General features: G+C 41.0%; 1 protein-coding gene across 3 annotated transcripts in view; it reads left to right on the top strand.

Annotated features, from left to right (window-relative positions):
* Nucleotides 1-25,080, top strand: part of PPP2R3A (protein phosphatase 2 regulatory subunit B''alpha) — a 228,302-nt gene that overhangs the window by 102,162 nt on the left and 101,060 nt on the right. For all 3 annotated transcript variants that reach the window (XM_006171546.3, XM_006171547.3, XM_014585393.2), the window contains 2 exons: nt 2,582-2,685; nt 14,749-14,851. In XM_006171546.3, the coding sequence (XP_006171608.1) occupies nt 2,582-2,685; nt 14,749-14,851 (207 nt within the window). The remainder of the gene's footprint in view (nt 1-2,581; nt 2,686-14,748; nt 14,852-25,080) is intronic.

Here is a 25,080-nt window from a genome sequence, read left to right as displayed (position 1 = left end):
CGGGCACCGCGGCTGCGGCTCCATATCCAAAGTATATTAATGATGGACTTTGTATCTTGGCAGTCAATCTATACAATAAACCAAATCACATGATTGCTAAGCAAACCCTTCCCTCATTCTTAACCTCAGTAGAAGTATTTAACCTATGGACTTAAAAAACCTTAAATTCTACCTTGCTTATAGAACATACTGTAGTGACCCTGGCAGCAGCAACTTCCTGTTTCTGCCATGTCCTAACCTCCTTTGGTTTGATCCTCCTCTTCTGTGTCCTCATCCCTGGCAGGAGCCCAGCAAGCAACCTTGGGCGTTCTGTCAGGATAACTAATGTCAGACTAGGTACTCTTATACTCCTATGTGACCCTCCACGCACTGGGGCCTCACACCAAGGGCAGCTTCTCCTGAATCCAGTGTGGATACATATCTAGTCTACCTGAAAAGGAATAGCTTCCTTCTGTAGAATAGTGAAGGCTCTTGTACCTAATAAGAGTATCTTTATTTCATAACAAAACATGTCTCTTTGAAGAGTTTCAGATTTGGCATTGTTTTCTGTGTAGGTACAAAATTGGGAAGATTTGGAGACTATTTCCTCTACCAATATTTAGATGATATTATTACTTATAGGGAAGAATTTTCCACTAGGAGAAAAGCAGGTAAATTTAGTTAAGAACTCTTTCTTATAAAAGAATATTTTGTTTTAGAAACTATTGTTTTTTCTTTATTAGCCTTATTTCTATTTTGTATAAGGTCTATGGAAGAATAGTTTAAGAACACTCAGTGGTTGTTCCCTCCCATTCAATGGCTTGAACAGTGTGGACTGCAGACCAGTCTTCAGTGGCAGGCTGAGCACTTCAGGCTTTTGTAGGGAACTGCCGGGTGGGCACAGAGAACACCTGCATTGCGCCTTCTGGCCAGCCTGCGACCTCAGACTGAGTAGCGGTAAACTCAGGAGCTGGAGCAGTCCATTCACCCTGAAATTCTTCCTTGGACACAACCTTGTCAGCAGTGGCTTTTTCTCCTGTTCAGGATCTCTGTAGAAGCAGAGATCAGCCGTGATCTCCCATGGATGTTCATGGGAGATGGTGCCACGCACACACACACAATTTCCCTGGCCAGCATCCACCACATCAGCCGCACTGAGTGAGCTCCCTTGTTGCACGGGATGAGAATGTCCCCACAGTGCATTGGAGAATCTGTTACACAGAGTAATGGTAGATAGATCAACATAAGATGCCTCTGAGAGAGGCTGGTGGTTTACTGGGATCACTAACCACCAGAAAACGCCACTCCCGAAGGCTGCCTGGATCTGGTTAGTGAAGGTTCCAGGAGTGAAGCAGCCAGCAATAAAAGTGGCTCCAGTGGCAGCAGCAAACATCAGCACAGCCCTCTGTCCAGTGTTCCTGGGAGATAGGACACTGACATCAGAAAGATTTTCAACAGCAGCAATGGCATGAGCTGCTAACAGAAGCTTCTCACAGGTCCCCTTTAGACGTATGATGTAGATGCCATCACTTCTCCCTTTGGAAGTCAAGGTTGGTGCCACCCAAGTGGCTTCCTGCTGCAGGGAATTTGAGGACATCCTCCTCCATTTGCAAGACGTCAAGGACTCCGGTCATTATGAAAGTTTTCTTTTAAGTTACATCAAGAATACAGAACAACGCCATATGGACCCTATGTGGGTAGCGCAGAAAGGCGAAAGGATAATTTTATTTTAATTGAATAGAAAAGCTTTTTATTGAAGAAGAAAAAATCAGTACCTTTTAGGATCCTGAAGTTAGTTTATATTCAGTTCCATTTTTTCCTAAAGCTTTTATAATAATGCAGTAATTTGTGGTAGCATCTAAAATACAAGTAAATTACAGCATTTTGATTTTTACCTGAATTGTAACCATTTAAATAGATATGATAGCAATTTTCTCAAACATCTAGAATTTTTGGTTCTTCTTGAGGAATTTAATAACATAACAGGCAAAAGTAGAATATATTAATATCCACTGACCAAGTAATAAAGGTGGTTCTGTTTTTCTGCTCAAGGAATGAAAGACATCTATAACCATGATATTCAGTCATTTCATTTCTTCTCGAAGATATAAAATACATGATGTGGGGCCAGCAGGTGGTGTGGTGGTTAAGGCTCTGGATTCCCATATGGTCGGCTGTGATTCGAGTCCTAGACCTGACTGCTTGCTTTGTCACTTTCTCTCTCTCTCCTCCCCCTCTCTCTGTCTGGTCAAATTATAAATAATGATGAATAAAATCAAATAATTATTTTTTAAAAGAAAATATATGCTGTGAGAGTGGTAGTATAGGATGCTGGCGCTTTATCAAAATGGGGAGGGGGGTCGATATAAATGAATATGGAGAAAAGGTCAGTGGTTTCCATCTTCATTAAACATGTAATCCTCTTATTTCGTTTCCCTTCTCTCTTTGTGAATCTACTGTAGATAGGTTTGCCTGTGACCTCGTTTTGTTCTTCCATGGGCTTTTCTATCCACTGTGACATGAAGGGTAAAAGCCAGAGGTTTTTCTTAGGCCCTATCTTCTTTTCGTTGCATCTTGGCTTACACTGTGTTTTCATTTGCAGGTCTGTGGCTGTCCTCTCTACTGGAAAGCCCCCATGTTCAGGGCTGCAGGGGGAGAAAAGACGGGATTTGTGTCATCACAGTCATTCATTGCCATGTGGAGAAAGTAAGTATTTGAGCAACCACTCTGGGACCAGGCAAAGAATTGTATGGACCTCATGACATGCCCTTATAAGGGTCACTTATTTCTCTCATTCATTTTATTCCTTCTCCCTTTTTTCTCTTAACAAGGAAAATTCAATAATTCACAATTCTTTATACCACAGACAAGTTCTTCACTAGAAGACTTTATCTTACAGGTCTTTAAGCAGTAAAGATCTTTAAAAATATCTCTTTAACAACTATTTGATAGTTTCTTAGTTTTGTTAAATTTTGGTTTCAGGATTTGAATCTGGCAGTCATGACGTAAAAGTAAGGAAGGACTCTCCTTTAAGGGGAACAAACCACATTTGTCAAAAATAATAGTTTCATTCGTATATGTTCCACATTAGAATTATACCTAACTGACTTATTAAAAATAACTGAATTATAAGATTTCGATTATTACTTTTTGAAAACTTCCATAAAAGGAACAAAGGACTGAATTTTTCTCGAGATATTCTTATATTTTAACATCCTAGCAAATTTTCTTGAATTCAAATTCAACTTTCTTCTTTTTGTCTCCCTTTTTTCTTTAGGAGTTATTTCTTGATGTATTTATATATTTTAGAAGAATATTACAGCTTTAGGGCATGTGCGCTCACCAGAAAGACAGAGAGAGACAGAGAGATAGAAAGCAAGAAATCACCCCCCAGGGGGGATGGCCATGCTGCAATCCATTCTCCTCTCGGGATCTTGGGCACACATGCACATGCGCCCAGCATGAGTTTAAGCCACCAGGTCCAGGACTCGAACCACAGTCAACTACATGGGAGTCCAGCGACATTGCCATTATACCATCTGCTGGTGCCAACTCCTTGTAGCTCTTTTAACTGATTATCCCTTTCTATACATTCTTCTCTCCTTTTCTGGCCTGGTAGCTGTTTTCAGTTCTTTTTTTCTGTTGCCATAACTTTATACCACAGACTGGGCAGTTCATAAAGAATAAAGGTTTATTCAGCTCATGGTTGTGGAGGTCCAAGGTTGAGGGGCAACATCTGGAAAGGGTCTTCACACTAGTGGGGAGACAGTGCCTGCGGGGGCACAGGGTATCACAGGGGCAAAGAATAAGAACGAGTATCAGCTCTGCACTCGCTCTCTGTCTCTCTCTTATAAGACCAACAGTATTCAGTCATGGGTGTCCATCCTAATGACCATATCTAGTTCTTAATCACCACACAAAGGCCTCACCCCTTGATACCGTAATCAGACTTAAGTATCTACCCTCCCCTTTTTTTTAATTTGATATGAGGTTTGTGTGCTCACTGGAGAGAGGCAGATACAGAAATAGAAAGGGAAAGTGAGAAATCACCCCTTAAGGGGATGGCTATGCCACAGTCCCTTCTCCGCCATTCTCCTCTCAGGACTTTGGACACACATGTACTTGTACCTGGCATGTTTTTTAAGCCACTGTGTCGGGGACTCGAACCATGAAGTCAACCATGTGGGATCTGGCCATCTTAACTACCATGCCATTGACTAGGTCATCCTCCACCCTCTTAATACCATAGTATGTTTGTGCTCTGCTTGTGCAAACAAATTTCAACGTGTGAATTTTTAGGAGACACACTCAAACTACAGCAATATCTTTCTTAATCAATGATAGAAAATGCTATTCACCTGTTACTGTTATTTAAAATCAACATAAAATAGCAGAATTAAGCTTACAGATTTCTTCTATCACCTAAAATCCCTTGGTAATATAATGCTCTTAAATATAAGTAATTGATAAATGGATCTTTTAAGAGATATTTTTGCTATAGGGCGCATGCACTCACTGGAGAGACAGAGAGAGACAAGAGACAGAAAGCAAAAAATCACTCCCCCAGAAGGGATGGTCATGCAACAATCCCTTCTCCTCCATTCTCCTCTCAGGATTTTGGGCACATATCCACACATGCCTGGCATGAGTTTTAAGCTGCCTGGTCCAGCACTCAAACTACGATCGACTACATGGGAGTCAGCCACTTAACTATTATGCCATCTACTGGTCCCAGTTTTTATTTTTAAAAATCGACCGTTTGACTGGCTCTATGATACAGTGGTGATGTGCTGCTCAGGAGAAGCCAGATATGACATGGTGACCATGGTTCAAGTCCCTGACCCACTCAGACTTGTCATGCCAGGCATGTGTCTACAAGTGCCCAAGAGAGAGCAGGCTGCAGTATTAGAGCAATGGATGGGGTGTCAGAGCATGACTAGACCCTGTGGAGAGCACATCTCTCTCTCTCCCTCAACCTCTTTCTCTTGTACTCCCATCGTGAATGAAGAAAAAACAGTGTAGCAGCAAAGTCAAGTTCACCAAGTTCATGCATCACACCAGTCGATGTCCTTCTTTAACATACTTCTTTGAAAGAGCTACACCTAAGCCACAAGTTACAAATGCTTCATGTTTTCCAGGTAGATTTTAGCCATTTAGCCAAAGAATCCCTAGAAGAACTATTTCTTTTATATCACCTGGATGACACTCAGGTGTCACCAGTTACATGGTGACCATTTCACCTCGCTTCTAGCCAACAGAATACCGCCTGATAGAATGTAAGAAATTCCTTTTTTTTTTCAGTGTGTAGGTAAGCAGGCATAAAAGTAATGGTAGTCCTTGGAGGCTAGAAATTTGAAACACATACACACACACATACTAATTTGTAGGAGTACACTAGCAAAGGAATAGGCATTTGCCCTTAGGCTACTTTTCATTGGTATTTTTGGCAGCCTATAACGTCGGGGAACAAAGTAAAGCCTAGGGCCTGGCACACCAAGGAGGTCAGCTTATTGTTCCCTAGAACTTCTGTGGTTGGTACAGGAGTTTTGTTTTGTTTTGCTAGAGGGCTCGTGCACTCATCAGGGAGAAACAAGGAAAAGAGAAAGTATCCCCTCATGGGGCATGGTCATGCCACAATCCCTTCTCCATTTCTTACTCCTTTCAGGATTTTGTCACACAAGCACACATGCCCTGCCTGGTTCTCCAGCCACTGGGGCCAGGACTCAAACTGAACAGTTAGCGATGTGGGACGTGGCTGCCATAACCACCAGGCAATGGAGCTAGCCCTGTATGTTGTTGTCGTCGTTGTTTTAATCAGCATATAATAGTAGCAGAATTCAAAAACTCAAAATGTATAGATCTTCTAGCTTCCATTCAGCTAGCAGCTTTCATCCTGGTAGATGCCAGGCTCTACAAAGGTCTCAGCTAGAGAGAAAATAGAGTAGAAAGATTAGGGAAATGACACAGCTCTTCTCAAGGGTCTCCTCAGACATGGAGCTCAGCACTGTTGGCAAAAATCATTTAGAAATCTGCAAAAGCAGCAAGGACTCAGTTATTATTGTTTAAGAGAAAATTTTAAACAAGCTGGGAGACTAAAAAAAAAAAGGGAACTAGTCTATGATATGAGACATTAGAGCCAGAGACAAGAAATATAACTCTTTACATACTACTTTGACTGTTCTGGGGCCCTGCATTTGTGAACCTGAGGCTAACTATAGCAAAAGAAAACTGGTATCCAACTTGATTTACCTGCATTTGCCTGCTTAATCTTAAAAGAGAGTGGCAGCCAGTTTTTTGGTACAGCCTGTCACTGAGATAGGCTGGATGTCTGTTGGTGAATAGAGCAGCAGTGACCACAGCAACCTTTATTGAGATGAATCAGTTTAATTTTATCCTAGGGAAAACACACTTTGACAAAAGTAAAAGGGGGAAAAAGACATGAAGCACAAGAAACACTTCATTTAGAATAACTACAGGAAACTGATTATGAAGCTATATAGGGAGATCTATCCCTATCTTTTTTTCATTAAAAAACGTGTGTGTGTGCGTGCGCGCGCATGTGTGTGTATGGGTGTGTATATACATATGTGTATATATCTGTAAATATATGTATACACACACACACATATATAAGTAGATTAATGTGTCTCTATATTAAAGTATTATCTTATGATCAGATACCAAAATGATTTGAGTGCCCTCTAGTGGAACTCCTTTGAGTGCTTAAAATGCCTTTTAAAAGCTAGGGATGGTACTTTAAGGGAGACCCAAGTATGACTATTTTTGGAGACTAAGCAGGTAAGCATGATGGTTTGAATTGTACCCTTTATGTAAGAAAATTTGGCCCAAGTATAGTATATTAAAACTTTCAAGTAAAAAAAATAATTGGTAAAAAATGGTACAGAATTAAAGCATTTTGACATACATATGTTGACTTGCCCCTTTATTTTTAAGAATATGTATGACAAGCTCTATGTATTCTTAAAAATAAAGTCAAATATAAAGTTATAAACATGAATAGAAATAATTTCTCTCCTGTCAAGACTGCTCATGGATTGGAGGGTTCAATATCTGTCCTCCAGGTGGTGTCAGGATGAGCTCCTTTAAAGGTCTTTTTCTTCTGCCTCTTCCCTTCCTTCTCCTTTCCCTGCACTACTACCCACTTCATGTCCACACGCTGACATCTGTTTTCCTTATGATTAGGGTATTTCTAGAGGAAAGACATTGCCCCACAGCTTTTTTGTTTGAGGTCTTGGAATGTACCAATCTATGGGCAGAACGCCTCTCAGATGGAGTCAGTAATACTGCTTTGGCTTTATTACACTTTACTTTCTTTTACCTTTGTATAACAATATGTCATTTTTCCATGAACAGAACAGTATCTTATCTTCAGAACTCTGGAAGACGCTAGTTTGGAATAGCTGTACTTACCTTTGTTCTTCATCTTTTATGAATCTTATTTATCTCCATTCCTCCTGCCATGTAGATTTTATTAGCCAGTGGCATTGGCAGAAAATTATAATTCATCTTATCTTTCTATCTCATGTTTCTGATAGCAAAAGTCATCCCTGATTTGACTTCTTCCTACAAAAATTATCTCTCATCTGTCATATCTACTGTTTTTATTTAGTAGAGTTTTATTGCCCTTTTTTTTTTCAATAAAAGTACCTCCCCCCTTCAAAGACTTCTCCGTTTCTATTGGGATCATCCTACCCACTTCTGATCCCAAGAGGTGGTTCCCATTAGCACCTATTACACTAAACCCTTTCTGAAATGGATTATTTATTTAACTTTGGGGGGCTTGAGCTTGCCGAAGAACGGTAAGGAGAATAAATATAAAAATCATACTACAGCCCTAGAAGTTACCATGAAATAGTTAAGCATACATCAGTTAGCTCACATTTTGTGTAAGTCACCATGCTTTGTGTTAAGGAAAAACAGAGCTATAACTCTGTATTTGCTTTAGATGTCAGAGAGATGAAAAAGAAGCCAGTAATCTAATAGTACATATAACATGTTTAAATTAAATGATACAAAGATTAGTAAGGAATTTAATTGTCAAGGAAGGTTTTTTGAAAGTCGTTTATTGGCTAGCTCCTAAACAACAGGCAGCATTAAGATAACATTGGGAGAGGGTATTCTAGGCAAGTAAAGCAGTTGGGAAAGTGGCACAAAGGCATACATGCACACGACATGCTCAGAGAATAGTGGGTCAGGCCAAATACCTGAACTAGAAGGGGCTGTAAGCGCCAAACTTAGACATTTAGACTAGATGTAGCATATAAGTGGTAGGGAACTATTGAACATTTTTGAGTTTAAGGAATTATATAATCAGAAGATTTATTACTATTATTATTTTTTATTAGTTTTTTTATCATAGGGCACATGCACTCACCAGAGAGAGAGAGAGAAAATGAGAAATCCATCCACCCCCCTACCCCCACTGTGGGGATGACAATGCCATAATACCTTCTCCTCCATTCTCTCCTTGGAATTTTGGATGCACATACATGTGCACCCGGCGTGATTTTCAAGCCATCAGATCTGGGACTCGAACCGCGGTCAGCCATGTGGGAATCCAGTGCCTTAACCACCATGCCATCTGTTGGCCCTCAAAGGATGTCTTAGTATGCTTTATCAGAAATGCTTGGGACCAGAAATGTTTTGGTTTTCAGATTTTGGAATATTTGCATATATATGATAAGATGTCTTGGTGATAGGACCCAGTTTAAGCACAAAATTTGTTTTGTGTGTGTGTGGTTCTTTTTTTTTTTTTTTTTTTTTTTGGTTGAGAGAGAGAGAGAGAGAGAGATTTGCTATAGGGCATGTGTGCTCATGAGAGAGAAAGAAAATAAGAAATCATCCTCCGGGGGGATGGCCACACCTCAGTCTCTTCTCCTCCATTCTCCTCCTGGGATTTGGGGCACGCATGCCTGTGTGCCCAGCATGAGTTTTAAGCCACTAGGTCTGGGACTCAAATTGTTTGACTTTGTGGGATTCCATGGGACTCTAACAATGTAAGCCTTACGCCATCTGCTGGCCCCTATTTATGTTTTATATACTCTTTAAATACATAGGCCGAAGTTAGTTTTATACAGTGTTTTTATATTACAGTATTTTGAGGACTGGTTACATGAGGTCAGGTGTGGAGTTTTTCACTTTCAGTACTCTAATAAAATTTTCAGGGACCAGCAGATAGTGTAATGGTTTCATTGCTGGACTCCCACATGGCTGACCATGATTCGAGTCCCAGACCCAGAAGCTTGAAACTCATACTGAGCGTGTGTGCGTCCATCCCAAAATCCCAAGAGGAGAATAGAGGAGAAGAGATTGCGGAGTGGCCACCCCTCTGGGGGATGGTTTCTCGCTTTCTGTCTCTCTCTCTCTTCATCTCTCTGGCGAGTGTACGTGCCCTATAGTAAAAATCTCTCTTAAAAATGTTTCAGACCTGGGAGCATTTCAGAATCGCAGTTTAGGAATGTCCGGCCTGTTTAAATAAGGATGGATAAGCACTTATTATTAGGAAAGGCCAGATATGCCTATTAGGACCCTCTCCCCGCCCCCCTTTTTTTTTCTTTTTATTTGCCAGGGGGCATATGCACTCACCAGAGACAGAGCAAACGAGAAAGAAAGCACTCACATGAGGAATGATCACATGGCAATTCCTTCACCATTTCTTCCTCCTTTGGGGATTCTGGGCATGCATGCACACACACACACCTGGCATAGTTTTCAAGCTGCCAGGTCTGGGACTCAGACCGCACAATGTTGGGATCTAGCTGCCATCTCCATTCCACCAGCTGGCCTAGGACCCTCTTCCGTTTTAGCAGTCTGAACATGAAATAATGAGGCCCTGGGCTTGATGGCATGGTAGAAATATAAAAGAAGGCAACAGTTGTCTGAAATATTTTTTGGAAAATTTTATCAGGACTTTAGGTCTCCCATCCTGTACTCTAAGCACCTAATGGTCCAAATTAGGAACTTAAGAGCCATCATAGACTCCCCTTCCTTTCACCCTCCTCCTACTCCCCATACCTATGAACTACCACATCCTTTCGCTTCTACCAAATTTGTCCCGTTCTCTACATCTCTCACTGCCTGTATCCATGTTCAGGCTCTCATTGTTTCTTGCTTGATATTTCTAAAAAACACATCTGATCTTAGCACTGCCCAAGTTAAAATCCTTCTGTGGAGGAGGCAAAAATCCAAACTTCTCAATTTAACATAAAATGGTCTTCAGGATTTGATCTTACTTATTAAATTGTCATACCATAGCTCTAATAATCACATACTTACTCCTTAGTCCCTTCTCTTAACCTGCACTTGTTGCCCAGTTATGCCATACACTCTCACGTCAGGCATTTGTACATCCTGCTTTTCACATCTCAGCACTCTGTTTCCTGTTTCACTTGCCAGGAAAACTCACTGGCCTCCTGTGTCCTTCCATGACATCTCGTGCTTCCTTATTCTGCCTGTCATGGCTGTTCCACAGTGATATAATCTCGTTAGTGTAGTTCTGTCACATAAAACTGTGTCTTATTTCCTTTTTATTCGAAGCATCCTCAAGGCCTGAGAACAATATGTCACACACAGTTAACATCCAATTAATGATTAAGAAAGACAAACAAGAAAATATGGAGACTAATTGGATGTAGACAATAAGAATGAAATAAATTAAAATGACTTCAAGGATTGGACAGTGGCTCAGCAGTAACACAACACTCTACAAAGCTGGCCCACATGGTCACATGTGCCCATGATCCTGGGCTGGCTGAAACTAGGGGTGAATTGTAGTGTGAAGATCTTTTGGCAATCCTGTCTCAGTTGCTAGAGGGCATGTGTGCTCACCCAAGAGAGAAAGAGAGAGTGAAAATGAGAAATTGACCATAGGGGATGGTCCTGCCCTGATCTCTTCTCCAGTTCTCCTTTTGGGATTTTGGACATATGCACACATATATACATCCAGTGTTTCAACCAGTAAAACACTAGGTCCAGGACTCAAACTGTGCATTTGGTATCTAGCCACTAGTTGTCCCAGAAGGAATCTTTATTAAAAAAAATAATAAAACACTTAAAAAATAAAGTAAGATGACTGCAAAGTTGCAAGCCCATATAATTCAGGATGGATAATACCATCATTAACAAAGTAGACATCCAAGAAAAGAACTAACTTTGAGAGGAAGATTTTAAATTTGGTTTTAAATACTGTAACTTTGCTTTCAGAATATGGTATACAATGGAAATCACCATCAAATAGTCAGATAAGGAATTCTGGGACCTAAAAAGACTTAATAAGGCATTCATTGTTTTAAGCTTGTTCTTCCAAGGTCTAATTTTAAAAACCTCTCCCCCGCCCATCAAATTGGTCTTGAATATGTCTGTCAACCTGGACTAACAGAATTTTATGTCTTAGATTTATTACTGAGTAAAGCAAGTCAGGCTATGAAAAAGAGACATTGTATGTCTCCACTTAACATATACTGACTATCCACACTCTATGGTAGAGACTTAAAGATTGGACCACATAAAAGCACTAAAAGTAGTTATGGACACTGGAGACAGTGTAGAAGGAAGGTAGGAGAGGGGAAAAGCATAGGGAAAGCAATTAGGGAGAACAATTTTTTTTGAAAGAAATTAGGGAGAAAAATAAAGAAGTGAGACATTTGTGGGACACAGAAATGGTTTATTACCTGTTGATAATGTGTATGGCATTCTCAGCTGGACTGGTCTGAGGTGTATTTCATGTTGGATAAATTCTCTCTATAAGCTAAATGTAGTATAGCAATTGATTGTATAAAATATAATCATAAAATAGGGACCCTTCTAGTAGCTGCAACCTAAGACGCCCCAGCTTGGAGAGGGCTAAGGGTTTCCCGGGATGACCGAGCTACCCTCTGCTCCAGGAAGGACCCAGAGCCCAGCTGCAGCTGGACCCACAGGGAGCAGCAAGGAGGGAGCCCTGCCAGGTGCTGCAGGCTCACCTCCAGTGGTGGAGGAAGGCCTGTAGGAGATGAGTCAGTGTAGAGAGCCCATGGAGAGAGGGACATCAGTTGGCAGAGACGGATCATCAAGGCTATCAGTGTTGAAGGTTGTGAAGAAGCAAAACCTCAAAGGAAATAGAAAAAAAGACGCTCTGCCCTAAACCACTTCTCTCCTTCTGGCCCAACACCCAGCGAAAAGCCAGGCCATCTCCTTATGCATGCCTCTAACACTCAGAATTAACTCCAAGAAGGTAGGAAGTAATGTATAATCCATCAGATGACCAGAAACCACTACCACAGAGGCACAAAAAATATGGGAAATCAAGAAAACCTTCTCTCCCCCATGGGGAAAGAACAACCCCTTCATCATCCACAGACAGTACAATGGAACTTGAGGAAATGTCAGAAAAAGAATTTAGAATATTCATAGTGACAAAGCTAACAGAGATGCAAGAGAAGAGAGACGACAAACTCAAAAAAAATGCAGGAGAAAAGAGACAATGAGTTCCAGGAGGTGAGGAAGTTCTTCCATGATCTGAAAGAGGAAATATACACCATAAAAAAAAGAATCAAACGAAACAATTAGAGATGAAGGCTGTAATACAGGAAATCAAAACCTCCCTTGAAAGTATTAAAAGCAGATTAGATCATGCAGAAGATCGAATCTCAGATGTAGAAGACAGAACCTCTGAGCTAGAAAAATTCACCAAAAAGACTGAGAAAAATAACCAAAAAAAAAAAAGGAATAATATACGAGTAATACTATATACCATTAGGTGCCCAAACATCCAGATAATTGATATCCCAGAAGGTGAAGAAACTAATAAAGGCATTGATAATCTATTCCATGAAATCCTGGAAAAAAACTTTACAAACCTAAAGAGACATTGAAATATCCAGACCCAAGAAATACAAAAGGCCCTAGACAGAATCAAGCCGAGAAGATCTTCCTCCAAGGCACATCAGAGCCAGATTGACCAAAACCGCAGAAAGAGATAAGATACTAAAATTGGCAAGAGCAAAAAAGGATATCCCATCAAGCTAACATCAGACCCTTGTCGGAAACAATGTGAGCAAAGAAGGAATGGGAAAATATATTCAAAGTGTTAAGTGAAAAACAATTTCAATCAAAAATACTATATTTGCAAGATTAACCTTCAAATGGGAAGAAAAGATAAAAACATTCTCAGATAAACAAAACCTGAAAATTTACCATCACCAGACCAGCTCTTCTAGACATTCTGAAGGGGTTACTATACCAGGAAAACTAAAGACAGATAAATAAGAGAACAAAAAATGACCAAGAGGAAGGCCAACTTAATGATAGGGACAAGTTCTGAAATATCAATAATAATGTTGAATGTTAACAGAAGGGTCAGACCACAGTAACACTGCAAATTCAGTGAAAGACTACGTGAACTGAACTGGTGAAATAGAATTCTGTGACTTTTTTCCAAAACATTACAGATTTTCTTCTGTACTTTGTCTTCCAGATTTAATGATTTCTGTTTTCTTTTGAGTTGTTGGGTTCAGCAATTTGTTAAAAAAGAAAAAGAATTTTTTTAATTGAAACATAAACTTTTCTCCTTTCAAAACCCCTTTGCAACTGGAAAATATTTGTAAGCATTCTTATTTTGTGGCAGAATGGTTATTCGCAAAAGTTCAATAATACAATAGTATCGGTTGCCTTGCATCAGAAATTGAATTCTTACTGGGCTTTGTGCAAATAACAGATCAAATTGAGATTAACCTTTTTTTGCAAATAAGTTAGTTTATACCTCTCTTTAGTAAAAGGGAGAGTGGAACCTTGTCTTGACTGACTTGCATGGCATTTTATGTCTCGTGTAATACAAGTAATCCATCTGATGTGTTCCTTTCTAGCAGGCTCTGGAACTCTGGTTCCAGATGTCCTTTGCTGAACCAAATAGACTTTCTCCTTCAAGTGTGTTTTATCTCAGATATATTTCAACCTATTTTACCTGCAATAGTTCAATTGATTCTGTGATCTCAGCCTCAGAAGCATTCTATAATAATAATAATAATAATACACCTTGTTATAGTACTATTAGTAAGATGTTCCTTTGATAAAATCGAGAGAAAAAAGGATCAGCTGGAACCAGCAGTTAGCGTAATGGCTATGTCGCTGGACTCCCATGTAGTTGATCATGGTTTGAGTCCCGGACCTGGAGGCTTGAACTCATGCCAGACATGTGTGCGTGCATGCCCAAGATCCCGAGAGGAGAATGGAGGAGAAGGGATTGTGGCATGGCCATCCCCCCCGGGAGGTGATTTCTTGCTTTCTGTCTCTCTGTCTCTCTCTCTTTCTGGCAAGCGCATGCACCATATAGCAAAAAATTTATCAAAAAAAAAAGAAAAGAAAAAAGGGATCAGCAGATAGCACAGTTGTTGCATCACTGGACTCCCACATGGCCGACCATGGTTCGAGTCCCAGATTAGTGACTTCAAACTCATACTGGGCACATGTGCATGCATGCCCTAGGTCCCAGGAAGAGAAGAGAGAAGAAAGGATTGTGGCATGGCCATCCACCCAGAGGATGAATTCTCACTTTCTGTTTCTCTGTCTCTTTGTCCCTCCAGCAAGCACACATACCCTATAGCAAAAATCTCTCCCCAAAAAAAAGAGCAAAAAAAAAAAAAATTTTTTTTAAATCACTAAAAAGACAGCATTTGATTCTTGATCTAAATGGCCTTTAGATCAAGCTGAAATCACCAACTATTGATGTTGTGTTCATCGTTTGTCTTCCTAAGCAGTTGTGTTTTTTCCTAGGTTGCTGGATAACCATCACGATGATGCCTCTAAGTTCATCTGTCTTCTAGCAAAGCCCAGCTGTAGCTCTCTAGAACAGGAAGATTTCATCCCTTTACTTCAGGTAATTTTCATTTCCTTTTGAAAACAGGTCCTATTTTTGGAGTTTCAGAGATTTTTTTGAATGTTGGCAACTATAACATACATCAATTGAGCTACGTAAGTCAAGAGATCAGATTTCTGGAAGAGTGATTTTCAAGCTTGTTTCAGCAGCGAAATCCTTTTGTTAAATGAAATCTAACTATTCTAGTCATAGTATAAAATAGATAAAACAAGGGTAATCCTACTGAAGCAGGGGAGAGGGCCACTTACCTTCTTCCTTGCTCACCCACAGCAATCACTGAAACTCCAAACTTTAAAATTCAAAAAGATAGCTTGGGAATCAGCAGGTGGCATGATGGTTAAGACGCTGGACTCCTACATGGCTGACTGTGGTTCAAGTGCCAGACCTGGTAGCTTGAAATTCACACATGGAAGCCAGCAGGTGGTGTGGCATTATGTTGCTGGACTCCCACATGGCCGACTGGTTCAAGTCCCATCGGTGGCTTCAAAATCACACTGTGCATGTGCATGTGTGCCAAAGATCCCAGGAGGAGAATGGAGGAGAAAGGATTGTGGTGTGGCCCTCCCCCCTGGGGGCGGGGGTGATTTTTCACTTTCCCTCTCACTGTCTCTTTCTGTCTCTCTCACTAGCAAGTGCACACACCCTAAGGCAGAAACCTCTAAAAAATTAAAAACTAATAACAGTAATAATAAATACAATAAGTAATTCAAAAAGAAAACAAAGAAAGAACAAAGGAATGTAGCTAGGACTGGTAGAAACTAAGAACAGACTGTAAAATCACCAGACCCACACTCATGAACCCTGAGATCTCCACTCAGTACCTCTTGATTCTTCATGTAAGCACAGTTAAATATGCTTGGTTTTCTGATATTCCAACCCAAGATATATTTGAAACAGAACACAGAATAAGAAGAAAGAGGGAGGCCAGCATGTGGCATAATTAGGGCACTAGACTCTCACATGGCTAACCACGGTTCGAGTCCTGGGCCTGACAGCTTGAAAATCATGCTGGGTGTATGTGCGTACATGCCTAGAATTCCAAGAGGAGAAGAGATTGTGGCATAGCCATCCTCTTGGAGAATGAGTGCTTATTTTCCCTCTCACTATATACCCCCACCCTCCGTGAGCACACAAGCCCTGTGGCAAAAATCTTTAAAAAAAGAAAAAAAATGAGAGAAGATAACTCAAACCGTATGCACTGAGCTCTGCAGAGACAGTTACTACCAGACTATGGACAGTTACTACCAGAGTAAAAAAAGCAATTTAAGAAGTAAAGAAAGACACAAAAACTGTAAAAGTACACCAGTCTGGGAGTAATTTAGAATAGGACACTGGTTCTCTAATCTCATTAACAGATGTCAAGATCAGTCATTTGTATTAATAGTATAGACTCTTTACTCATTCAGGAAACTCATTTATATGGAGCAGCTTGTACTGATGGAACCAGATAAATAAAACAAAAATGTATTCTCATTTTTCTTTTTCTATTTGCAAAACCTTAAACTCTTGTGTTGTGTACCAAAATATTATTACACGTGTAGAAAAAGTAAATAGGTCTCAGACTTGGATCTATAAGAAATATAAGTTTGATTTTTCTGTAACTCCTTTGCATTTTGCACTTTGGCCCCCATACACCTGGGTGGGGAAATGTTTAACTCCAGATTTTTCTAAAGTTCCCTGAGCCAGGAGTGAAGCATTAGAGTCAAGGGTTACTGCTGAGATAGCAGTCATCCCTGGCCAAAAGATCCCTTCAGATCCAGAGGTTCTTTAGTGCTTCTGTCCACGTGTCAGGGTCTGGGATCTTTGTGGAAATGCCTGTCTTCTTAGATGCACCATGTAGCTATTTCTCTTGGGATTTTAGCTGCCTCTTTGGCATCCCTTTGTTCTTGCCACCCACAGATATCTCTCTTTTTCTGACACAAATCTTATAATATGCAGAAATCATCCTCTGGGTCTATGCTCTATGCTTTATTGCCTCAGTAGTAAAGTATCAAAATCACCTTCCCTCTATTACTTTGTCTCCTAGTAAGTACGGGTCAGAAGAGAGAAGAAGCTTAGCTATCTTCATGGCTTTGTGGCTCTTTACGCTCTGTAGGTTTAAATGCAGGGTCCATAAGCATTTGGCCTAGTTGACCTAGCTGACATTTGGTAAGGTTAAAGAGAAAAAGATCTCCAGGTAAAGCCCATGTTAGGAGTATTTCTGTCAAGGTCTTCCCATGAGAATCAGTTAAATATCAGTGTTGGATTTGTTTGACTATAGCATTCCTCATTGTCTGATATTTCACTTGTTAATGTTCTTTTTGTTTATTTTTGTTTTTGCTGTGGGTGCGTGCACTCACCAGAGGAGGAAGTGAGAAAGCAGGGGGGGGGGGGAGATGGCCATGCCACAGTGCCTTCTCCTCTTGGGATTTTGGGCATGCACACACATGTACCCAGTTCGTTTTTTAATCCTCTTGGTCATGGGCTTGTACTGCTTCACCAGGTGGGATCTTGTCTTCTCAGCCACCATGCCACCTGCTAGTCCACTTGTTAATATTATTAATTTTATGTCTAAATACTCAGTTCTCCTAAGCAGATCACAAATTCCTTGAAGTTAAGCTTTGTCTTTCATTTCTGTTAAATACACAACATTGTTTTGGATATTCCAGTAAATCCTTGTTAGCTATTAATGAGGCCATGCCTAAAGTGGGGCATAAAAAAATAAATTGACATATTGGCTGTTTGGTTTGTTTTGTTTTGTTTTGTTTTTTTAAGTTGAATTCATGGCTGCTGTCCCTTGTTTGTTTGATTTCAAGTTTTTGTTTTGTTTTTAAATATACCGATACAAAAACATCCAAATCACAAGTGCACCAATCAGTGGATTTTTATAACATGGATACATTTGTGTAACTAGCATGTAGATCAAGAAACAACGTTAGTAGTTAACAACAGTAACATGTTACTGTTAAAGTCTCTCTTGCTCCATCCCAGTCACTGCCACCCAAGGGTATCCGTAAGCATGACTTCTAGTACTTACATGACATAGATTTTCAATACTGTTAACAATTTTCTTTGTTCAAAATAAGTTTGGTTTTGATTTTTATGTTCAAGGCCTTTGGGCTGGCATTAATTTGCATTATCACAGCCAGAAGTTAGTCAGTTGTGGCCTCGATTATCTCCCATTTTTTATGCTGTAGGTCATAGACAAGGGGGTGTAGGGAGAATGAGAAAACACCTTTCAGGAGGTATGGCCATGCTACAGTCCCTTCTCCTCTTGGGATTTTGGGCCTGGTGTGTTTTTAAGCCATCAGGACTGGAGCCATGCAGTCAGTCATGTGGGATCCAGCACCTTAAAAACCACACCACTGGCTGTCCCAGCCTTGATTACCTTTCCTTTCCTTTTTTGTTTTTTTTTATTTTTTTTTTTTGGAGAGGTTTTCGCTATAGGGCGTGTGCGCTCGCCAGACAGAGAGAGACATAGAGACAGAAGGCGAGAAATCACCTCCCAGGGGGGATGGTCATGCCGCAATCCCTTCTCCTCCATTCTCCTCTCGGGATCTTGGGCACGCACACACACGCGCCCGGCGTGAGTTCTAAGCCACCAGGTCCGGGACGCAAACTGCGGTCGACTATGTGGGAGTCCAGCGACATAGCCATTACGCCAGCTGCTGGTTCCCCCTTTCCCCTTTTTTTGGGTGGGATGGGGGGAGGTTTTACTGTAGGGCGCTTGTACTCAACAGAAGGAGACAGAGACAATGGAGAGGGAAAGTAAGAAAGCATCCCCAGGAGGATGGCCATGCCACAGTCATCCCTTCTCCTCTATTTTCCTGTCAGGATTTTGGGCACACATGCACATGTGCCCAGAGTGATTTTCAAGCTCTCCAGTCCGGGACTTGAACCACGGTCAGCCATATGGTAGTCCAGTGCCTTAACCACCATGCCACCTGCTGGCATCCCCAGCCTTTATTATCTTTAAACTCATTTGCTATGTGGTTTTGTTCTCAAAAAAAAAATGAAAATGAGGTTTCTTAATAGTTTACCTAATAATATCCAATATTACCAGTATACCTAATAATATCCAATATTCCTATTATATTTTGTGAAATCTTCTGATATTAGATATTTGAACTATGTTGCTAATAAGACATTAGGCTTTAGTACTAGTTTCTTTCTTTCTTTCTTTCTTTCTTTCTTTCTTTCTTTCTTTATTTTTGGAGAGGTTTTCGCTACAGGGCACATGCGCTCGCCAGAAAGACAGAGAGAGACAGAGAGATAGAAAGCGAGAAAGCGAGAAATCACCCCCCAGGGGGATGGCCATGCTGCAATGTAGTCTCCTCTTGGGATCTTGGACACGCACGCATACGCCCCCGGCGTGAATTTAAGCCGCCGGGTCCAGGACTTGAACCGTGGTCGACTACATGGAAGTCCAGCGACACAGCCATTACGCTAACTGCTGGTCCCAGTACTAGTTTCTATCCACTCTGTCCTTCTCAGTCTGTTCTTGGCCCTGTTCTCACCCTTACACACTGCATCTTTTGGGCTTTCTTGCTGACTGACTTCTGGTTGGTCTGGCCAAGGGGCAGCCTAGCCAGTAAATGGAATGGCAGAAGAAAGTCTTATATTATAGTTCCTTTTAGAAGATCCCCTAGTCCTGCTGGAAGCCGTGCTCCAGCTGGGGTGGGTACACAGGAAGGCGGCACGGGTGAATAGGAATCAGACTGAGACCTCATGCCCTTTAGCATGTTCTCAGCCGGCTACAGCCAGAGTAAGCTCAAGACTGCAGCCCTGATGGCCAGGAGACATGTGTATTTATTATTGGAGGAGTTTTACAGGAGTAGGATGGGTGAGGGGAAGTAAGTGAAAGATTTTACTCTAAAAGGTAAAGCATTCAAAGTATAGGGACAATAATCATAAAACATGATGTCTGTTTTGTTTAGGTATAAACAGTCATAATTCTTAGAATGAGGAAGTCCATTTGTCTGGTGCATTCTCTCCTTACATCTTTACTTTTTTTTTTTTTTGGAGAGATTTTTTGCTATAGGGCGTGTGCACTCACCAGACAGACAGAGAGAGACATAGAGACAGAAAGCGAGAAATCACCCCCCAGGGGGGATGGTCACGCCGCAATCCCTTCTTCATTCTCCTCTCGGGATCTTGGGCACACACACACATGCGCCCGGCGTGAGTTTTAAGCCACCAGGTCCGGGACGCAAACCGCGGTCAACTACGTGGGAGTCCAGTGACATAGCCATTACGCTAACTGCTGGTTCCCTCCTTAGATCTTGATTACCAGGAAGGGTCTTTTGGATGAGAGGGCTCCCAGGAATCTTAATAACCTCAGTCCCAGGCCAGCTTGATAACTTTAGTCCCAGATCGGCTTTAGAACTTGAGCCCCAGGTCACTTGAGAACTTCAGCCTCAGGCTAGGGGTGGCAGCGATTGCTGGTTACAAGGGCCTAGAAATAAATCCTGTCTGGTTAAGTAAAGACAAGATTAATATATACTAAAGTGGAATACCTATATTATCTCTGGGGTAATCCACAGCTAAGAGGGTGAGTCTAATGTCTACATGGGAAAGGAATGTGGTCTTGTGAGCAGCTTGACTGCTCTGAGAGGAGCTTCAGCATTCTTCGTTATCTTCCAGGCAGGTGCTCGCAGCCGCTTTAGGAGTCCGCATTTTTTTTAGGATTATTAGTTGGTTTTACTGTAAAAGTTATAGTAAGGCTGGGGGTGTTATTTTGCCCTTATGGGGTACCATCAGTAAAGCTCAGGGCAGAGAAATTGAGTGCATGCTAGTATAGCAACACAGTGGAGAATTGGGACTCATAAACTGCCAGCCTTGCTCACAGTTTCTTCCCAGCCTAGTCCTTGCATTTGGCATGAGAGACAGCACCTTTATCAACCTGTGTTGTCTGCATCATCCCGACATAGTTCATGATTTTAGTACCTTCAAGGCTCGCATAACTCTGTGTTATAACAGTACCCTCCTGTGCTAGTCTGGGCACACCTGATTTGTTCCCTTAACCCTACCCAAAACTCTACTTGTAGTCTTTCATGAAAGTATCATATACGGTGAATTCTTTTTCCCAAGGGGACTCTAGCCTGATTGATACAGTTCTATTTTATCAGATCTTTAGTAAAAGCTTTGACAGGCATATAAAGCCTGTACTAAGAAAATAACATACAATAATTATCAAGAATGTAGTTCCTTTTTTTTTATTACAGTAGAAAGAGTATACATGAGAGAGAGAGAGAACCTATGATAGGATCTTGTCACACCACAGCCCTTTTTCCCCCAGCCTTCCAGCTCCTCAAGATCTTGGGCACCTGCACACACACCCAGGATGTTTTGCTTTTTTTGTTTTGGTTTTGGATTTTTTTTTTTTTTTTTTGCCAGGGAACACATTTATTTGCCAGAGAGAGAAACAGGGAGAGATGGGGTGTGGTCATTGTACAATCTCCTCTCCTCCCTTTCTCCATCCTGTTGAAATTGTGGGCATGCACATGTGCCCATTGTTTTTCCAGCCACTGGAGCCAGTATTTGACCACTAGTCAGCCACACCAGGCCATGGAGCTGGCCCACGAGCATGTTATTCGTGTCAACCCAGGACCCAAACCATGGTCAGCACATGGCTCCCATCACTGCAGGGTGCTGGCATTAACTACTGTGCCACAAGTGGCTGGCCCATAAGAAAGTAGATTTTATGGGGATCAGTCGGTGGCATGGTGGTTAAGGCACTGGACACTCCCACATGGCCAACCACGGTTCGAATCCCAGACCTGGTGGCTCTCTCTCTCTCTCTCTCTCTCTCTCTCTTTCTGGTCAAATTAAAATGAATGAATAAATAAAATAAAAAAAGAAAGTAGATTTTATGTGTTCTCACCATTAAAAGAAAAAATATGAGATAACATATATGTTAATTAGTTCAGTTTAGCCATTCTATAATATACACATATTTCAAAATGGTAAGTTGTGCATAGTAAATATATTCAATTTTTGTTCATTTAAATAAATAATATTTTTTAAAAAAAAAAAACAGGAATAGAATGTTATGAAACGAAATGCTACAGCAAGAATGAACTGTTTGAATTTTAAAATATAAAGGCCAAAATGCCAAAATTCAGCCTCAGTCCTGGAAACTGAAGTTGAGGCCATTGCCCAGTGAGGGTTGGGAGGGGAGATAGTGGTAAATGGCATAGAAGATTGATTCAGGAATTTCAGCATCTAATGAATTGGAGTCTGGGGAAGAAAGAAAGGAAAAATGGAGAGAAGGAAATAATGAAAGAAAATAATATGGAATCATTTTCCAGAGCTAACATATGTAAGTCTGTTGGTTGTAAAGAGCCACCAAGTGCCAAGCACAGTGAAATAAAAATAACCCACACATAACATGTCTTCATGAAGTTTTAGAATAGTATGAAGAGAAGGGGACCAACAGTTAGCGTAATGGCTATGTCACTGGACTCCCATGTGGTCAACTGCAGTTCAAATCCTGGACCCAGTGGCTTAAACTCACACTGGGTGCATATGCATACGTGCCCAAGATCCCAAAAGGAGAATGGAAAAGACTGTGGTGTGGCCATCCCCCCTGGGGGTTGATTTCTCACTTTCTGTCTCTCTGTCTTTCTCTGTCTTTCTGATGAGCGCATGTACCCTATAGCAAAAACCTCTCAAAAAAAAAAAAAAAAAAGCATTAAGAGAAGATACTAAAACATCCGGAAAGAAAAAACAGATCACCTCAATAGGAACAAGAATTAGAGTGGTGGTAGATTCTCACTGGCAACTCTGGGGGAATGCATTTGAACTTAGATGTTTATATCCTGCTGTGTTAGTTAGAAGTAGTGAAGGGCAGTCTCAAGATGACAGCTAAAGAGCAGCCAATCTGAAATACATAAGGTGATAAGATTTCTCTGGGCAGGAGTTCTCTATACATAGTTAAAATGGAGGCAAGGGGGCCGGCCTGCAGATGGCGGAGGTTAAGGCAGCTAGATCCCATATGGCTGACTGCACGAAGTCCCAGACTCAGAAGCTTGAAAAATCACGCTGGACATGTGTACGGGCATACCCAAACATCTCAAGAGAATAAAGGAGGACATGGGACCAGCAGTTAGCATAATGGCTATGGCGCTGGACTCCCATGTAGTCGACTGCGGTTTGTGTCCCGGACCCAGCGGCTTAAAACTCAGACCAGGCGTGTGTGCGGGTGTGGCCATCCCCCCTGGAGGGTGATTTCTCACTTTCTGTCTCTCTGTCTCTCTGGCGAGCACACACGCCCTATAGCAAAAACCTCTTAAAAAAAAAAAAAAAAAGAAGAAGAAGAAAGGAGGACAGATTGTGGCATGGCCATCCCATCTGGAATATGATTTCTCACTTTCCCTCTCTTTGTCTCTCTCTGGCAAGTGCACGTACCCTATAGCAAACTTAAAAATAAATAAATAAATAAAAGAGGCAAGGAGTGATTCCATACAGCATAGTTACATTTTAGTATGGTATATGTTGGGGGTGTAAGGGTCCATGGCCAGATGGTTAAGGCAGCTGAATTCCACATGGCCAACTGTGCAGTTTAACTCCTCGACCCCACAGCTTAAGAAACACACCAGGCACATGTGCATGCATGCCCAAATTCTTGAAAGGAGGGAGAGATGGAGGAGAAGGGATTGCAGCATGGCCATTTCCCATGATGGGTGCTTTCTCTTCTCCCTCTCTCTCTCTGTCTCTTTGTCTCTCTGGTGAATACACACACCCTTTAGCCAAAATAATAATAATAATAATAATAATGAGACTAAAGGGTGTGATGAAGGTACACCATTCCATATCCCCAAGTTAAAGAAAAACAATTAGAAGCTCCAAAAAAACGGAAAAAAGTACTGCAAACATTATGTGTTCTCACCAAAAAAGCTAATATATGGCATGACTGCAAACAGTTGATAGAGTTAGAAAATACAGTCTTACCTCTTTGCTAGGAACATTGTTCTTTGCCCAAAGGGACATGACATTGGGCTCATACAAAATGAAGTACATTCCTTGTATAACGTATAACCTAGCATTCCACAGTATTTATGTAGTCAAAATATAAGGCATTTTGGTTCATAAGACCTAAAATCATCTTATAGATAAACTGTAGAAATTTTTATTGTGGTTATACAATCATGTAAACAGCCTGCACAATGTTAAAGTCAAACTATTGCCAATAGTTATGAAAAGAAAAGAGAGGGTTAACTGGTGGCATGGTGGTTGAGGAGGCTGGATCCTACACAGCCAACTGCATGGTTCAAGTCCCAGACCGGATGACTGAAAGACATACCAGATGTATATGCATACATGCCCAAAATCCCAAAAGAAGGAAAAAAGGAGGAGAAGGGATTGCTGCATGATCATGCCCTATGAAGGGTAGTCTCATCTCGTCTCGTCTCGTCTCATCTCGTCTCGTCTCGTCTCTTCCCTTCCCTTCCCTTCCCTTCCCTCCCTCGCGCTCTCTCTCTCGCTCTCTCTCTCTCTCTCTCTTTCGTATGTGTGTGCACCCACACTCTGGAAAAATTATTTTTAAAGAAGAAAAGAAAGGTTGTTGTTATCATCCTATATAAAGAGAAATCAAAGGCACTAACATGAATGCACTGAAATATGTATAAATATATTTGCAGTTTAGAAAGATAACCAACAGGGGCTGGCAGGTGGCATGCTGGTTTAGGGCACTGGATTCACACATGGCTGAACCCAATTTGAGTCCCAGAACTGGCAGCTTGCTTTCTCACTTTCCCTCTCTCTCTCTCTCTTTCTTTTTCCTCTCTGATCAAATTAAAATAAATAAATAAAGTTAAAGAAAATAATTATTTTTTAAAAAGATAACAAACAGAAGAACTAAAAATTATAACCTCAAATATTGGGATGGGATGTAAAAAGTGGGACAGTATAAGTGAGTTAAATTCTTAGCTTTCCTAGCAAAGAATCAGTAAATAATTTGAAGTTGATAAAGCAACAAAGAAAAGTTGTTGCAGTATTTAATTATAATTAAATTTGTTTAATTATAGAGGTACCTAGCAAGAGATCTAAAAGCATAAATGATTAGAAAAGAGTCAGGGGGAGGGGGCAGCAGGTGGCATGGTGGTTGAAATGCTGGACTCTCACATAGCTAGCCACAGTTCAAGTCCCGACCTGGCGGTGGCTTGCTTTCTCACTTTCTCTCTCTCTTTCTCAGCAAGTTAAAAAATAATAATGATAATAAATAAAATTAAATAAATAATTCTTTTTTT

Source organism: Tupaia chinensis, unplaced genomic scaffold, assembly GCF_000334495.1.
Source record: "Tupaia chinensis unplaced genomic scaffold, TupChi_1.0 Scaffold149831_1, whole genome shotgun sequence".
In the NCBI taxonomy this organism is placed as follows: domain Eukaryota; kingdom Metazoa; phylum Chordata; class Mammalia; order Scandentia; family Tupaiidae; genus Tupaia; species Tupaia belangeri.
Note: the sequence above shows the minus strand (reverse complement) of the source record. Positions and strands in the feature narration are given on the sequence as shown.